The following is a 19328-nucleotide window of genomic DNA, read 5'->3' on the forward strand; positions in this document are numbered from 1 at the left end:
TTTTGAAGTGCTATTTATAAAATATATTTAAATCATTTTAACTTAAATTGAATGTGTCGAGTGGAGGAACCCCCTTTTGACAATCTATTTATTGTTTTCACATAGTTCAAGATCTCAACATGGACATCGCTCTCACAGTCGCAGCAGTGAACGCTCAAGCCGGAGACGAAGCTACAGCAGAAGCAGGTCTCGAGAAAGGGAGAGGCGCAAAGGCAGAGACAAGGTGCGCGATAAGATCCGGGAAAAAGGAAAAGAAAGGGAATCACGAAGTGATAAGAAAGGGTAAGATTTGAATTGTAGAATATCATGATTTTTGATTTATGTTATCAAAACAGAAAATGCTTCTGGATCATTGTAAGTCTTACCACCACACTAGGAATTTTCAAGCCAAAATATTTGGGGGAATATTTTCATGCACTTATTTACTGTTTGATCGTGGGTTCTGTTAGTCTAAATGTATATGAATAGTCTGGGGTTTATAAGGATTCTTTTATGTAAGTCAATGCAACAATTGTACTTTTAGTGGTGTCAAGACATTTTATAGTAATTTTATTGAGGTGACAACATTGTTCATTGGAATGCAGTCCTTATTGGTCTTATTCGACCATGGATATTACGTTCTAGCTGTCTATGTGATATGTAAGCCAGGTCAGTACAATATGGAGAGCAAGCTGTTGCTCATGCAGCAAGCCCCACAAAGCTGATGAATCCAAAGGAATGGCAGTGACTGATACATTTTGCCACCAATGGTGCTGCAGGAGTTGCTAGTCAGTGATGAACTCAACGTAAGACTGTTTCAGGAACTCCAACTCCAGATTTTCCAAGAGTGGGTAAGCTGCAAGGCAACAGAGGTTTAAGATCAGAGTTTTCATCCTCCGAGATGAACTGCCAACCATGGTTGACGACCCCCAACTGGCTGAAGTGACTGGTTTTAAGCTTCTGGTAACCTGCCTTTGTCCCTTTTCCTGTCAGTAAAAGCAGTTCAGGACTTAGTAGCTAAGCGTTATGTCAAAGCCAGGAACTGTACTTGATTGTCAGAGGCTATTTTAGGCACTCACTCCCTGTTGGGAGCATTAACTATTCACTATTTCAACAATTAACGAAATGCCAAGTTAATAGCATTTAGCATAAGAATGAATAAAATCAAAACTCTATGTTTAAGTCTCATTTAATCAACAAGTATATGTAAAATGCATTATGTTTTCAGTCAAGAGAAAAAGATCTTTTCATCGAGAAGGAAAATATAATTTTTGCATCTTATTGGCTTTTCCTAACAGAAATACTTAGTGACTCATGGCTTCTTTGAGGAAAGTATCAAATGATTCTTCAGGGTCCTGCAGCTGCAAAATATTAATGTTATGTGATCAAAACATTTGTTTTTATTTATATGTTATTGCATTATTGTGGTATTAGTCTGGTTTATAAAGGCTCGTATTTGAAATCATCAAAAAGGGGTTTTTTATAACAGCATGGCTCTGTTCATGCCAAATATGCATTTAAGTACTTTTGTGGTTTCTTTAAAGTTGCAGTGCCAGACTTTGACAGGCTCTTCTTCCTTTCTTGGGAGTAAAAATATTTTATTGGACTTAGCAGGCAGGAGACATTCAACTTCTCACCTGCCATGGGCAAACGTATAGTAAACACAAAGTACCTGCTGGCGTAAACGTATGGTTGGCTGCACGATCAAGAACATGTTTTTATCTTGTTTCTGGAGTTGTTGCAAGTGTTTAATAGTGTTGCTGGATTGTCTAACAACATTGCAATATCTGATTTATTTATTATGTTGGTGGAAATGGTGGTGGGGGGGAATGTGGTACGCAGGTTGTTCATTTGAACAATATAATGAATTTAGTGAGAGATTTATTTAAAAATGACATAGTGATACATCCACCATAACATTTTCCAGGATATTTTTGTTGGTAAGATTTGTGGAGGTTTACTATTTATGAATCTGCTGTTAATAGTGGTGATTTTTTTTCTGTATCAGTGACGTTACTGACTTGTGGATACTTAACCCAGAGTTTTAAAATAAATGTGAAAAAATTGATTGTGAGTTTAATTGTAATTTTCAAAGCTCTTTGTCTCAGTGGGTTAGAAAATTACAAATCTTCAGGGGAAAGGGAAGAAAAGATAAACACTTAACTTTAGATTTACCAGTTTAACATTTATCTGAAGTCTGAAATTTACGGAGAAGCAAAATGGATTGATTTAGGTGTTCCTGTCTGGAAATCACAGGAAGCTGTGCCCACTTGAAAAGCTGAAAAGCAATTAGTAAGAATGTGTTGGGCTGGTTTCCACCAATTTCTGAATCAAAGATCTTACCTCACTCTGAGTTTACTGGTATAGTCTGAATGATGAAACTCCCCAGGCAGCCTTTTAAAACCTTTTAGGTTGGAAGAACTGTCACTAAATGTTTCTGGTATTTTAAACTGATTAAAAGTGAAGTAAACTGAAAATGTTTAAATTAGTAAACTTAAAAATAAATTTACACTAATATGAAGAATTAGAATGAAATAATTTGAAAAATTTGGGATAGATCTTCTCAGATCCCAGGATTATAAGCTGCATGTGCCCTTGACCTTGCTGTTTCTTCCTAATGGTCCAGGGTGTGGTTTTCTGCTAGGAGGCAGACTCCTAGTACTTTGAGGCAAGGCATTTTGCAATGCAAATAGCCAGTTGAGAAATCCCAAGCATGCTGTTCAAATTAAATTTTGTGAATGGCTTGAACTGAGTTATGTCAAGGAAATTGAAAATAATGTTTTACTGTAGAAAGGTTTGCACACAGACATAAATGCACATACACCTGCATATGCAAGGATCAAAAACCTTTAACTTAGTTAAATCTTCAAAAAGCCTTTGTCCCAAAAGTCAATTTCTCCTGCTTGCTGTTTTCTCCCACTCAATTCAGTGGTGTAACTGTCTTTTGAGCCAGGATACGTTGCTGTGCGTTCAACAGTCAGGTTTCCCAACAACTTTTGCTCTAGTTTGTTCAACAGCTCCGTTGACCAAGCATTGCTCTGATGAGATTTTTACAGAGCCTGAAAACTTCATGGTACTTTAATAAAACATCATATAAAAGAAAATTCCAGCTGCGTGGCAACAAAGGCTATGTGCGCAAGAGCATTTCAGTTACAGCGCGGCCACGCACCCGCACAGCTTAGAGGGAACAGCTTCCTAGTATGAGAGCCGAAAAATCCACAGTCATTTATGGTGTTCTGTTGCAGTCTGTAGGGAAAAGTGCTCTTGATGTTGTCTGGTCAGTGTTTACTGAGCAGGAGGCAGCACCACAACTCTGGGGTATTGCCCAGTTATGGCATCTCAACCAACAGATCTATGGGGATTTTATCAGAATTATAATAATTTAGTGTGCAATTTATGTTCCTCTTTGCCATCAAAATCTTTGCCCTAATCTCCCCAATGATTTCATTTGTGTCTTAAATCCTGCTCAAGTCAGATTGCCTGCAGGATCCAAGGTGTAATTCTGTGGAATGCAAAAGCAATTAAGTTTTACTGAACCTTCAGAGATCACTGGTTAGGTATCATTTGGTATATTTTATTGAATTGCAGATAAATAGGATCTTGCAAGATTTGTTGGAGATTTATGGAAATTGTTACTGGAGTTGGGGCATTTTTGTTTTGGGGAGAAACCGAGAGGCTGGATTAAGTTTCTTTACAATGGGAGAATTTATATAGGTGCCCTAAGTTATGAGCGATATTGATCAGATAAAAAAGGCTTCCACTGGTAGAGGTGTTGATAACCAGATAACACAATATAAAATAATTAGCCAAAGATCAGTGAACCAATAAGAATTTTGGATCGAGAGAGTTAATGCGATCAGAAATGTACTAACGGGGGTTGTTGGATGCAAATCCTATTAAACTCTTTCTAAGGAGAGTTGGAACTATATTTATAAAGAGACATTTGCTGGGCATGACAAAAAGAGCACAGAGAGCACACTAACTGCTGCATGATTCTTCCTTTGACGTTTTGCTTCATTTGTCAATTATATCACTTCATTTAAGTTTGTAAGCACAGTTCCTTACAAAACACAGATTGCATTAACAATCTTAATCACTTTTTTAAAGGTTGATTTCAGATTGAGTCTATTATTAAGAAAGATGTTGCTTTAGAGTATTTAAATATTTTAAGAATAAAAAATAAATAATTTGTGTAAAATGGATGGAGAAGTGAGAAAGAACAGATTTTTACATTTATGTTGATAAATACATGCTAGTTTAATCTCAACTGCACAGTCTTCATTGGAGCAAACTTTCCTGTCACAGTTTTGAGCAGCGGATGACATGGTATTATATCAACTTTCAACCAAGGAAGTTCTTACAGACTCAACATCAAATTCTGTTTTACTTATTTGTGAAGAAGACATAATACTGGAGATCAAAACATCTGTGTGTGCAAATGATTAATGTTTTCCAAATCTGTTTTGAAGTGTACAGAGTGATGCTGTCACTTTGTCACTTTTGTACTTTTATTTGTTTCACGTGTTTGACAGTTGTATTCTGTGTGAACAAAAATTACCCAGCTTTCAGTTTGATAACATCCTTAACTCAACCAAACAATCATTCCTTTAAATAATCTTTCCCCACCCTCCCCTCCCCCACCTTCCAATACTGCAGGAAGTCCTTATGTTAATTTAACATTATTAGCATACAGGTTACAGAGTTCTGCTGCATGAATCATGCACAGGACCTCTTTAAAGTGTCTACTCAGATGAAAGCAAGCTTATGTGATTGGTGTTGTCTGACACCAAGCTGTATGGTGTTGTTTTCATTAAACATTTATCACACTTCCAGTGTGACAGCAGGCAACTTTGTGCTTGAGTAACGTGTTTTCATGCAAAATTTATTGAAAAAGACGAGGCATTGTAAAGGGATCTTGTTGCCTTTCACCAGTGGCAAAAGGGTAAATGGTTGATTGGAAAAAGGAAATATACCTTTGACTTCACACTTGAATTGTTCTATTTGACAAGGTCACATAGGAAATAGTGAATTTATTAAATGGCATGTTTATTTTTGATATAGAGACATATTTAATAAAGCATTGACACAAACGTGAAATTATCGGATTTTGATATAGCCATACATGTGGAGCTGTATTTCTATCATACCCTTAATAGAATATCCTGGCATACGTTGTAATAGGTTACCAATGATTGCACAATTTTATTTGGATCCACATTGTTGGTGAGTAAACCAGAATTTCACTTGTAGGGAATGTTCTTTTTTTAATTTGTTCACTATAACATTGTGAAAAATAATGATGCTTAATAAATCGAAGTCACAATCTTTGTGCTAATGGGGAAGGGGGGAGTTTGGAAGCATAGTTGTTTACAAAATGACAATAAAAGGTAGAACCTGGAAATCTTTCAGGTCTGAAATCATTGAAGTGAAATGTTGATTTTGCTTTTGCCAAGAACAGTTTTTTATGTCAAGACAGTTTACTCTAACTACATAATTTTAAAATGATGCATGCTGTTTGAAAATTATATGTAATATTAAGTTCAATAAGTAGTGCGAAAAGAGGGGAAAATATTAAAAAAGTGAGGAAGTGCACATGGGTTCATTGCCCATTCTATAATCTGATGGTGAGTAAGAAGCTGTGCCTAAAATATTGAAGGTGTTTTCGGGCTTCTATACCACCACCTTGATGGTAGCAATGAGAAGGAGGCACGTCTAGGGTGATGGGGTTCTTAAATATGGATGCCACATTTTTGAATCATTGCCTTTTAAAGATGTCCTCTGTGGAGAGGCTGGCACCCATGATAGAACTGGCTAAGTTAGCAACTTTCTGCAGCTTTTTCTTTTCCTGTGCAGTGGCCCCTCCTTACCAAGCGCGGATGCACCAGTTAGAATGCTCACTTCGGTAGGTCTGTAGAAATTTGCGAGTGAAGTTATTAAGGGTTTAAAGGGTAGAAATTACAAGTGAGTTGGTTGCACTCTTTTAAATAATAACAGTTCTAATGAAGTTGATTACACTGCAGTCTGAGAGTTGGTGTCTGTAGGAGTTTCATCAGTTGATGTCCATGCAGTTGTTTTTCACTTCACAATTGATAAACCAGCAATGGATTCGGGACAAGTTAGGGGATTACTGATGAGCCCCTCCATGCGATACAAATGAATTTGCTGCAAAGACTATGAGGGGCAAATGCTGCATTTCCTTGAAACTCAGTATTTATGACTTCTAACAATAACAGGATGCTGCTTCTATTTACGAAAAGGAATATTGAAGTGTCTTCATTATAATTTTTCACTGGTTTCACATGGTCACCTGTCGAATCTATGCTTTCTGGAACCTTAAACTAGAGAATGACATTAATTGTACATTCCTGGATTCCCTAAAGATCTAAAAATTAAATTTATCTCCACCTTGAGTGTTCTACGCAACTGAGCCGTCACAGCCTACTTGGTTAAAGAATTTCATCCTCTGGGTGAAGAAATTTCTTCCATCTCAGTCTTGAATGGATGATCCCTTAATTTGAAATGGTGAACCCTGGTTTTAGAGTTCCTCCCGGGGGAAATATCATCCCTATATGTACTCTGTCAAGCTCTGTAAGAAATTTGTATCTTTCACTGAGATCACATCTCAATTTTCTGAACTCATGAGTGCAGAATTAATTTGCATAATCACCATTTGCAGTGAAAGCCTAATATCTGAGGAATCAATCAGGTGAAGTCCCTGTTTTGCAGGTACAGTTGCATGAAAAATATTATGAAATTAACTGGTTTTCTGCATTAATCATAAAATGTGGTCTGATCTTCATCTAAGTCACAATAAGATACAAACACAATCTACCTAAACTAATAACACACAAACAAGAGAAAATTTGCTGGAAATTCAAGCAATACATACAAAATGTTGGAGGAACTTAGCAGACCTGGCAGCATCTACAGGGGAAAAAGTACAGTTAAAGTTTTGGGCCAAGACCCTTCGGCAGGACTGGTAGAAAACAAAGACGAGTAGATTTAAAAGGTGGGAGAGGGGAGAGAGAAACATATGGTGATAGGTGAAACCTGGAGGGGGAGAGATGAAGTAAGGAGCTGGGAAGTTGATTGTTGAAAGAGATACAGGGCTGAAGAAGGGCGAGTTCGAAGGGAGGGAACAGAAGGCCATTGAAGAAGGAAAAGGGGAGAGGAGCACTAGAGGGAGGCAATGGGCAGGCCAGTAGATAAGGTGAGAGAGGGAAAAGGGGATGGGGAATTGTAGGGGTGATCATTGCCAGAAGTTCGAGAAATTGATGTTCATACATCAGGTTGGAGGCCATCCAGATGGAATATGAAGTGTTGTTCCTCCAACCTGAGTGTGACCTCTTCATGACAAACAATAGTACTTTTCATGTCTTTATTGAACACCTTGTTTAATCATTCGTAGTCCATGCTGGACAAAAACTATGTGAATGCTTGTATTTAATAATGGTTGAAACTCATTTAGCAGCAATAACCTCCACCAAATATTTTCTGTAGTTGCCGATCAGACTTGCATAACATCAAGGAGGAAGTTTAGATCATTCCTTCATACAAAACTGTTTTAGTTCATCAATATTTCCGCAATACCTTGCATGAACTGCCCTCTTCAGATCGTGCCACAGCATCTCAATTGGAGTAAGGTCTGGACTTTGACTTAGCCCCTCTAAAACACAAATTTTCTTCTTTTTAAACCATTCTGTTGTTGATATACTCTTGTGTTTTGGATCATTGTCTTGTTGCATCATCCAACTTCTGTTAATCTTCAAGGGATGGACCGCTACCCTGACATTCTCTTGTAAAATATCTTGATACAATTTTGAATTAATTGTTCCCTCAACAATTGCAAGTTGTCCAGGCCCTGAGGCAGCAAAGCATCCCCAAATTATGATGCTCCTTCCACCATGCTTCACAGTTAGGATAAGGTTTGGTGTTGGTGTGCGGTGCCCTTTTCCCTCCAAACATAGTGGTGTGCATTTCTGTGAAAAAGTTTCACTTCTGTCTCATCTGTCCACAGAACATTGTCCCAGAAATGTTGTGGAACATCCAGGTGGTCTTTTGCAAACTTGAGACCTGCAGTGATTGATTGATTGATTGATTTATTTTATTTATTTGGAGAGCGCTGTTTTTCTCCATGATGTCCTTCCATGAACACCATGCCTGTTCAGTGTGCTTCTTATAGTGAACACATGAATAGAGACTTTAAGTCCTAGGGAGTTCTGCAGATCTTTGGCTGTTACCCTTGGTTCTTTTTCACCTCCTTGCACATTGTGCTCTTGGTGTGATCTTTGCATGATGCCCATTCTTGGGGAGAGTAGCAACAGCACTGACTTTCGTCCATTTGTAGGCATTTTCTCTTACTGTGGACTGATAAACACTCAGGTCTTTAGAAATATTTTTGTAACCTTATCCAGTTTTACACATCTCTATGATTCTTCTAAGGTCCTCTAAAAGTTGTTGTAATCGAGGCATGGTGCACATTCAACAGATTTTTCTTGAGAAGAGCAGGCTCTGTCAGTAACCTGAGTTTGTGTGTCTTTTTTATAGGGCAGGGCACCTCCACAACCCACACTTCAAAATCTCATCTCATTGATTGGAACATCTGACTCCAAATAGCTTTTGTAGAAGACATTACCCGAGAGGTCCACATACTTTTTTGAACCTAGACTGTGATTGTTTAACTGGTATATTCATATTGATGAGAAGGTGTACAATTGTTTACGTGTTATTCGTTTAGGCAGATTGTGTTTGTCTATTATTGTGACTTAGATGATGATATGAGCACACTTTATGGTAATTAATTCAGAAAATCAGGTAATTGCAAAGGGTTCACAAACTTTCTTGCCACTGTATATCCTTCCTTTGTAGGGAGTCAGATATGTCCACAATATTACAGATGTTGTCTCACCAGAGCCCTTTCCAATTGTAGCAGAATTGAACTCACTGTCTTGCATTAGAAGTCAATATGACATTTGGATTCCAAATGGCTTGATGTCACGATAGATTAGATTGAAAATCGTAGTAGTATTGAGTAGAACCAGTCTAGATTTATAAAAGAAAAGTTGTATTTAATTAATTGGCTTGTTTTTGAAGATGTGGTTAGTAGAATAGTCAAGGGGAAAGCAATAGACATGATATATTTGGGTGTTCAATAAGAAGGGCAATCAACAAGATTAGAGCATATAGAATTCAAGACAATATATCATTATGGAATGAAAATTGATTATCAGACTAACAATGCTTTAAATGGTTACATGTTAGTCATTGATTATTTACTGCTATACCTTTCAATATCGTTTCCTAATCTGCCAAAGCTAAGCTCTGTTCTGTGACATCGGATAGATAAATAAGTGTTGTAAGTACCTATCCAAGATTGTGCACAAAATCCAATTACGTCTGTGTTTTGGGTTTCTTATTTATATTTAATACTGAATTCTATAATGTCATTATTTTCATAACTATATATGCCATCACCTGTACTTTCAAGTTCTTGTCATTTAATTTTCTTAGCTCCTGTATATGCCCACTCTTATACATCTTTCCATTGAACTCCTTATTTTACCTTCTAAAATAAGTATTTCAAATGCCACCTGAAATATTTTCTGTATATTTTATCCAGTTTCCATAAGCCTCAATGGATTTCTTAAACAAGAAATTTTGCATATGCTGCAAATTCAAAGCAACATTCACAAAATGTTGGAGGAACTCACCATCCATAGAAATGAACAAACATGACATTTCAGACAGAGAACCTTCTTTAGGACTGGAAAGGAAATGGGAAGATGCCAGAATGAAAGGTTTTTTTTGGGGGGGGGGGAGGAAGGAGGACAGCTCGGAGGTGATAGGTAAAACCAGGTGGGTGGGAAAGGTAAAGGGCTGGAGATGAAGGAATCTAATAGAGGAGAGTGAACCATGGAAGGAAGGGGACACCAGGGGGAGTTGATAGGCAGGTGAAGAGAAGAGGTAGGAGGGGAGCTGGAGTGAGGAATGAAGAAAGAGAAGGGGGTGGGGAAAATTATGAGGTGAGAGAAATCAATGTTCATGCCATCAGGTTCGAGGCTACCCAGATGGAATATGAGTTTCTCCTCCAATCTGAGAATATCCTCATCACGGCTGTAGGGAACATGTCTGAACAGCACTGAGATTGGAATTTAAGATGGCTCACCAATGTAGAGGAGGCTACATTGGGAGCACTGGTTACAATAGATGATCCCAGCAGATTTGCAGCTGAAGGGTTGCCTCACTTGGATGGGCTGTTCTCCTTAACAATGATAGTTTTTCTTGTCCTTTCCTACCACCCATGAGGCTCCACTTCCAGCACATCATTCTCTGCAACTCCTGCTATCTCCAAAGATGTCCTACCGCAAAACACATTTTTACCCCTTCCCACCCACCCCCACTCTCTGCTTTCCACAGGTATTGCTCCCTCCATGGTTCCCTTGTCCATTTGTCCTTCCCCACTATTCTTCCTCCTGACACTTACCTCTGCAACCTGCCAAAGTGCTATACCTGCCCATTCACCTCCTTCCTCACCTCCATTCAGGGCCCCAAACAGTTCTTCCAGTTAAAAAAAATTCTCTCCCCCTTCCCTCTTCTGTTCCCCACTCAGGCCTCTTAATTCTTACCTGCCTATCACTGTCCCCGGGTGTCTCTCCTCCTTCTCTTTGTCCTATGATCCACTCATCCACTCTCCTCTCCTATCAGACCCTTTTATCTCCAACCCCTTACCTTTCCCTTAGCTATCCTTCTTCCCCTCCCCCCACATTTTTACTCTGGCATCTTCCCCCTTCCTTTCCAGTCCTGAAGAAGGGCCTCTGCCTAAAGTGTCGACTGTTCATTTCCATGGATGCTGTCTGACCTGATGGTTTTCTTCACTTTGAGTCTCAGTAAGTTTTGATCTTATGCTCCCTGTTCCTAGTATCAGATTGCCTGCATATTGTGGAAGCAAAATTAGAATCAGCCTTGATGCCTAAGGCATTCTAAACTTAATAGCCATTAACGTTGCACTCAAAGCAAATTTATTCCTTTCCTGTTTCATTTATATCTTGCAGTGTTAAACATATATTTTTGTGGAAAGATGACATAGAAAAGGAGATAGATTGAAAATCTGGCTAAGTGGTGCCACAACAATCTCTCAATGTCAGCAAAACCAAAGAGCTGATTATTGATTTCAGGAGGAGGAAACTGGAGGTCCATGACTCAATCTTCATCAGGGGATCAGGGGTTGAGAGGGTCAGTAACTTTAAATTCTTTGGCATTATCATTTCAAAGGATCTTTCCTGGGTCCAGTACTTAAATGTCATTGCACAGAAAGTACAGCAATACTTGTACTTTCTTAGAAGTTTGTCAGTTTTGGCATGTCATTGAAAACTTTGAACTTTCGATGCACGGAGACTTTACTGACTGAACACATTATGACTTGGTATTGGAACACAATGTCCAACAATAGCTAGTGGACACAATCATCACAGATAAAGTTCTCCCCTCCATTGAGCACATCTACAAGGAATGCTGTCACAGGAAAGCAGTATCCATCATTAGGACCCCACTATCTAGGCCATTCTCTCACTGCTGCCATCAAGAAGGAGGTACAGTGTCCTTAGGACACACTACTAGGTTCAATTATTAACCCTCAACTGTCTGGCTCTGAACCAGAATGGATAACTTCACTCACCCAACACTGAGGTCTCAAATGATTCCATAGCCTTTGGAACTAACTTATTTAGGATTTTTCAACTCCTATTCTTAAAATTATTTATTACTGATTTATCTATTATTATTATTTTGTTTTTGTACTTGTACAATTTGTTGTCTTTTGCACATTGGCTTTATGTAGTTTTTCATTGATTCAATTGTGTTTTTTAATTTAAAGTGAATGCCCACAAGAAAATGAATCTCAGGGTAGTATATTGCAACATATATGTACTTTGATAATTTTACTTCAAGCTATGCCATTCACCCCATCATATGAAAGAAAATATCTGCAGATACTGAAAATGTGATATTTATTTGGGGCTTTTGGAATCTCTTGCTTATGGAAGATGTGATCTTTTTAAGAGGTGCCACTTCTGTAGTCTTGATACCTGCCTTTCTCTGGGAATAATATTAATCTGGGAGATGGGTAATCTTGGAAGGAGGCCATTATGAACATGAATCATATTTGTATGTCTCTCCGTTCTTTTTGGATCTTACCGACCATGCCTATGTTACCTTCTCAGACATTTACATTTAGCTTTCCTTAAAGCAGTAGAGGATTCAGCATAGATCATATCAGAGTTAAATGTGGGATTTATAGTAAATAAAGCCATTAATTGCAATGCTTGGTTTTTCTTTTGAAATCAGTGTTTAAATTAACCAAGAGTCAATAATTATCATTTGTGTGAAGATTCTGTAGAATGGGTTGAAACTTCTGCAGTTTACCAATACTCAGTAATTTAATGGATAAATGGATCCCTTGGGTTTCAGCAAATACTGGGTGTCAGATTAGTTAATTGAACCTGTACCTTGCAGTTATGACACAGATTCAGTTTTTGGGATTGTAACTTATATTTTCCATTTTTATGACTTGTTAGTTTGACTGATCCTGCCAGGACGCAGATGCCTCTGCAATCCACTGCAGTCTTTGGATTGGAAAGTAGAAAAGAAAACAGTCTGAGTTCCTTCCTGTGATCAATGCATCTACCTGTATACGTTCTTCTGTGACAATGGCAATTCAAAAGCAGCCTCTTGTACACTAGTTTTAGCCTGGTGTTGTAAGATTGTTCACCACAAATAGAATTATGGTATTTAGTTGGTAATGATCAGTTGGAGAATTGATGAGTGGAAAATAAAACAATCTATTCAATTAAAAAAAAAAGTGGTGTAAGTCATCAAGGATAAAGGTATTCTCCCGTTTTTCTAATATGAAATTCATGAAATAGCATACATATCAAATGTAATTATGATGAGTTGCTTTTTCATGACCTTATTTGGAATATCATTTAGCACTCTGACATACTTGTGCATGTTTCTAGTATTTGTCTAATTCAAAACCTACTTTCATCCATTCATTTTGAAACAATTTCTGTTAACTAACATTTGCTGGTACAAGTTGCTATCACTTACAATAGTTATGAAATCACACGAACAGATTTAAACCTTGTGCCCATCTGGTTTAGGCTTCTTTTTAGTCTGTCATCCATTTGTGTTGTCAGATTTGATAGTGACCTGCTGTTGTGAAAAATGGGAAGAAAAATTGAATTTGATCACCTTAATGTTGATCAGAGCTATGCTACGTGAGTTTTTGAGAGCTGCAAAAATCCAGTTATTGTGAGCAGTAATCTCTTTACAGCCTAAGAAAAGTCATGGTACTGTTTAGATACCCTGGAGACTATGTGCTGCAGAGATGAATAGTTCACCAAAGATAATAATCCTAGACAAAATGAAAAGAATAATTTGGTCTGCTAATGCACAAACAAGTAGAAGCCACTGAGAGCTTTTTGCCTATACTTATAACTGACTACTAGATATTGAATTGACCCTTTAGTGTTGGGCATTAAATTATTTCGTCAAATTATTATGAGCAACAATGTTACTTAACTGAAATAACAATGTTTTTTTCAGAAAATAAAATTACTTTATGAAGATTTACTCTCCTTAACTTGTGCTACAGGCTTTTTCCCCACCCTTATTGTAAACTTCCCTTCTTATTTGGCTCTCCTTATTTGTACTGTTATTCTGCAATCACAGGTCAGCGTCTGGTACCATACCAATGAAGGGACAGTTCCTGTGGAAGCTTTAATTTGAATATTGAAAGGATGTTTTCTTGCAGCGCCTTCCATTAACACACCCCTTGTCTTCGTATAATGTACGGACACATGCATACAGATATGGGTTTGCTGGCTAGTGATCAAGAAATAGAAGGCTGTCTCATTATCCTCTGCCCAAGTCATTGCGGTCAGCTGAAGCACCTCCATTCCCATTTTGGCTCAAATCTACGGTACTTCATACAAATCTAGTCCATCCTCATCTGTATGGCTGAGCACTCCACTTCTTAAAAAAATTGTTTTTCAAATCGTAATTCCATATTTAAAATACATCAACTGGATCTGTAATTGAAGATATTTAGATTGTAAGTCTTCTATGCATTTATACTTCTGATTATGCCTTTTATGTTAGAGTTCAATTACACAAGAAACACATCATTTGGAATTGCGATAGAAACAGTTCTTAGATTTTCAGGGTCAAAACAACTAATACATTTCTCAGTCAGTCAATCAAATAACCATAAAGAGAATGATTGTCTAATTTTAAATAAGCATTTACTGTCAACACAATCTGAACTGCAGAACAAATATGTGGTTGAGTGCTATGATTAGGCAAGCTATTATTCATTGGATATTCAGAAGGTCGAATTATTGCTTTTCCACTCTTGTACATTGGTTTGGTGTGTTAATGGTTGTTAGAAATAAGTAAACAAGCTGTCTGGTTAACCAGTAAGCTTATGTAATTTTTCACTCTATGGTAGGATAGTGTCCTGTCACTTTCCTAGTCTTGTGACTTCCTATCCTCTAGCCCTCAGGTAGGTTCAGAGGAGAATTAATAATGTAACTCTTTCAGGAGCACAGTTTCAATGAGCAGTGGCTGCAGGAAACCTAAACTGTTAGTGACTCAGCAGACTGGTTTCTGTGTAGTAGTTTACAAAATTGTATTGTGCAGGATTTCTTAGTTTTGTCCCTGACCTTCAGCAATGTGAAAATTGGTCCCAAGGCAAAGGATTAAAAAAAAATAACCAATCACTAAGGCTAGAAAAGCTATAATCAAAGATAAGATTAGACTGTGGTGTGATGTTGCCAGGAAAGTCTGTTGCTATTTAAAAACAGTTTTTAAATTATGTCAGTTGCATCTGTGTTTGTTCAAAAAGCAGCGATTTTTGACACTGATAGTTGCCGAGAAAGAAATAAGCAGCAAGACAATTTGGAACTGTTTTGCTCACTATGATTTCAAGCTTTCCAGCTTGGAGATGCCAGAAATGACCTGGAGTGAAAATAAAACTGTTTGACTACTTCAACAATATAACACAAGAAATAAGATCTAGTAAAGCATATTTAATTCAAGTTGAGTACCCTTTATCTGAAATGCTTGGGGCCAGAAGTGTTTCAGAATTTGGATATTTTTGGATAATATAATGTGATAGCTTGGGATTGCCATTATTTCCGACCTCTGAATTTGTGTGCTTCCGGTAAATAGTCTTTGTCTTGCACTTGTTTGTTGCACATGTGTACTTCACAGTAAAAATGATTACATACCATTAGTATAATGACAATATAATGTGTGCAGGGTAACAAAAGCAGCACAGCAATATCAGGAGAGTACCTGAATCAGCTGCTGAACAACAACAAACAATGGCAGGCTTTCAGTCTCCACCTACAATGTTACATTTTGATTAAAAGTTTACAGTACACTATATTTGTATTTTACATTTTTTATGTTTTATGTAAGGTATAAAAAAATCAGCATTGTAGACTTGTTCTGGTGTTAGATTTTCATTTTAAAAATGTAATGCCCTGCATTAAATAAATTTCATAAACTTTTGCAACCAGCCTGCTGAATATTCATAATTAGCTTCAATTTTCAGCTCCTTGTGATAGATCTTTATTTGTTTCATGACAGCGTACAGTTAAGGGGCATATGCTCACTCTGATGCTGGCAAATCTATTTTTATAATACACGATCGAGATCTTAATTTTTCACTTCATGCTGTTCTATTTTTCTTTAAGTTCTGTTCATTACATGTATGAGGTCACTACTCAGAACTGTGCAGAGACCAGTGCCTCATCTGGGAATCTTCCTGTGTCTTGTGGAATATTCCATTTGTGATGTCATGTCAGTGTTTAAGAAAAAACTTTGGATTTGGAAGTTTTTGAATTTTGGATGAGAGGCACTCAACCAGTAATGATGATGATGACATTGACTCGGGCCTGAGAGGCCAGCATTGAGTATTTTCATGCCTTACAAGGCGCAGAACGAAAGACTGTGTGGCGCGCCACTCCTCACACAGACATTTTGCAGTATTTTTCTTTATTTTACGAAGTTGAGTTGCGAACTCAACACTCAACCAGGCACGGATGGAGAGCATACTCGGGAACGGCCCGACTGGATTCGAACCCAGGAACCTCCATTCCAGAGTCTGGCGCTGATGTTGCTGCACCGCCAGCTGACCATTACTCAACTAGTACTTGTTTATAAAAGTTCAGGCAGTAGACAGCAGGAAGATATTCTTCTGCATTCTTTGGTCAAAACATCAGCTTTGCTTAATCTTCTCACATTTGAGCAGCAGTTTGCATCAGACTTCTGGGCATAGTATTCATTTGAGATAAATGCAATAATAAAATCAGTGTAAAACTACACACAATCTAGGACTAAGAAACTATCAATATGTAAATAAATGTAAACAGCGTAAATACGAAAATAAATAATACGAAGAACATGAGTTGAAGAGTCCTTGAAAGTGAGTCCATTGTTTGTGAAATCAGTTCAGTGTTTAGGTCAGTGAAGTTATCATTCTGGTTCAGGACCCTGATGACAGTAACTGTTCCTGAACCTGGTGGTGTGGGACCAAAGGCTCTTATATCACCTGCCTGATGGCTTGAACAAAATGATGGTTGCTGCTTGAGGCAGTGTTCCTTGTGGATGTGCTCGTTGGTGGTGAGGTCTCTGCCTTATAGTGGATTGGGCTGTATCCACCACTTCATGAAGCCTTTTCTATTCTTGGACATTGGTGTCTCCAAGCCAAATGAAACCAGTCAGGATCCTCTCCACTATGTATCCACAGAAGTTTCTCAAAGAAGTAATCAAAGGCTCTGTCAACTATAGCTGAGGGAAGATATTTCAGAAGCATCCATTTTGAAACTCCAAAATATTTTAATATACAAAGCAATCAAATGTATAATCAACTTTTGGTTCATTTAATCAATTTTTAAGCCTTATTCAGGTTATCATGTGTTCTTGCAAAACTTGGGTAGCTTTATAGTTGCATGAATCATATTCAGAAACATTCATCAGATTGGCAGCATCTTTGGAAAGATAAACAGAATTAACATTTCAGGTCAATGAACTATTGTCAGAACTAGTTCAATAATAGTGAAGAATCTGACTGTCATCACCTAGTTTAATTATTAGTGCTTTGTCATAAGTATAATAATTGAAACTTGAAGGTAACAATGCACAGCTAGAGTTCTGTGCCCTTGCAAAGGTTATTAAATAGTTTTGAGAACTTTATGACATTTTAGCTCATTCATTTATTGAAGTTGTACTCGAGCAAAATAAGAAACAGTTATGTGGCAGAGAGTGCACCACAAAGCTCGATGCAATCCAAAGAAGATAAAAGAACATTAGGGTGAAATTGTAGGCCATTTCTGTTCCCCTAATGTTTACTGGGATGCAGTCAATATAAAGGTACAGGTGGCACAGAATTTCTTAATTGTATTTGTTCTTAATATGCAGTACTTTTACACAGAATGTTGAAAAACCTGAAGATGGAGGCAATTCTGCAACGAAATTTTACAAAATTAAGCAATGCATGTGGAAGAAATATCACGAGGGGAGCAATTTTTTTGCTCAGTAATCATTAGATTCAGTCAGATTTAACATAGTCATAGAAATCTGAAATAAAGCTGTTCAATCCCAAGAGGTAAGGACAATTTCACTAGGCTGAGCAGTGATCTATTGAAAGTGGATTGGAAATAACTGCTTGATATAGATGTTGCATTCAAAGAATGTTGCCTGATGTGCTGAGTGTTTCCAGCATTTTCTTTGTATCCTTGAAGGTGAATTATGCCTTTGAAAACCCATGATATGATTTGTGCATGTATGATTTTTCTGTGCCTTTTTCCCTAGCCATTTTGACCTTGGTTCTCCTATAAAGGCTAGCCTAAAGCTAATGTTACTGAGGTTCTTGTGGTGGCATGACCATGATACATATATTACATTAGTTAATGATGAGACTATTTTGATGAGTTGCTCTTTAAATGGCATTATTACAGAGAATGTAACTGCTTTTAGCCCTACTTTTATAATCTAGCTTGGATGTCATCTCTTGGATCTTTTGAGACACAAGTTTTGTCAATGGTGGGTGTCTGAGAAAACATCACATGCACAATCTTGCATTCCAACCTCAAGTGCAGAATTTTACAGGTAGTAAAATTTAACTCAGAAATGGCTGTAAATGTTAAACATCAGAGATTATGCAGTTGCTGGAAGTCCAGAGCAATATACATAAAATGCTGGAGGTACTCAGCAGGTCGGGCAGCATCTATGGATGGGAATAAACTGTCAATGCTTCCGGCCAAGAATCTTTCAGTCCTGATGAAGGGTCTTAGCCTGAAATGTATAGGCTCTATAAGGCACTCATGAGACCACACGTGGAGTATTGTGTGCAGTTTTGGCCTCCTTGTTTTAGAAAGGGTATACTGACATTGGAGAGGGTTCAGAGAAGATTCACGAGAATGATTCCAGGAATGAAAGGGTTACCATATGAGGAACATCTGGCAGCTGTTTGGGCTGTATTCCCTGGAGTTCAGAGGGTGGATCTCATATAAACATCCTGAATGTTAAAAGGCCTGAACAGATTAGATATGGCAAAGTTATTTCCCATGGTAGGATAGTTGAGGACAAGAGGGCATGACTTCAGGATTGAAGGATGTCCATTTAGAACAGAGATGCAGAGAAATTACTTAAATAGTCAGAGGGTGCTAAATCTGTGGAATTTGTTGCCACGAGCAGCTATGGAGGCCAAGTCAGTGGGTGCATTGAAGGCAGAGATAGATAGGTTCTTGATTAGCCAGGACATCAAAGGGTATGGGAAGAAGGCAGGGGAGTGGGGATGACCGGAAAAATTAGATCAGCCCACGATTGAATGGCAGAGCAGTCTCTAAGGGCAGCCCAAACATATCAGAGTGCCTGGTTTTGGGTCCTGGAGTGTGGCACTACCCAGTGCCTGGACAATTTAAATGTCAGCCCAGATAGACTGGAAGCTCGAAGGTCAGGTTAATTTTGTTTTCTCTCCTGCGAATGTTTGTTCTTTTTTCTGTGGCGGCGAGGCTATAAATTGACTTGGCTGCTGTGTGTTTCTGCCCTAATGGTGTGATGAACTGGAGACCAAGGCTTGGCTTGGGCCTACTCCAGTTTCTTCAGGAGCAGACACTCAGTTTGGTTCGAGATGCTGTTGCTTGCTTCTATTGTTTGCGTGATGTGTGTTTTCTTCTTTCTCTTTTTCTGCACAGTGGTTTTTGGTCTTTTTGTTGGGTTATTCTTGTTTCTTGCTTTGTAGCTGCCTGTAAGCAGACAAATTTCAAGGTGTATAATCTATA

The 19328-nt window shown here is 38.0% G+C and overlaps 1 protein-coding gene across 2 annotated transcripts in view; it reads left to right on the forward strand.

Moving 5' to 3' along the window:
- rsrc1 (arginine/serine-rich coiled-coil 1) overlaps positions 1 to 19328 on the forward strand; it is a 384446-nt gene that overhangs the window by 78148 nt on the left and 286970 nt on the right. For both annotated transcript variants that reach the window (XM_073040974.1, XM_073040975.1), the window contains exon 4: positions 106 to 282. In XM_073040974.1, coding sequence (XP_072897075.1) covers positions 106 to 282 — 177 coding nt within the window. The remainder of the gene's footprint in view (positions 1 to 105; positions 283 to 19328) is intronic.

The sequence above is a fragment of the Hemitrygon akajei genome, chromosome 3, assembly GCF_048418815.1.
Source record: "Hemitrygon akajei chromosome 3, sHemAka1.3, whole genome shotgun sequence".
Taxonomy (NCBI): Eukaryota; Metazoa; Chordata; class Chondrichthyes; order Myliobatiformes; family Dasyatidae; genus Hemitrygon; species Hemitrygon akajei.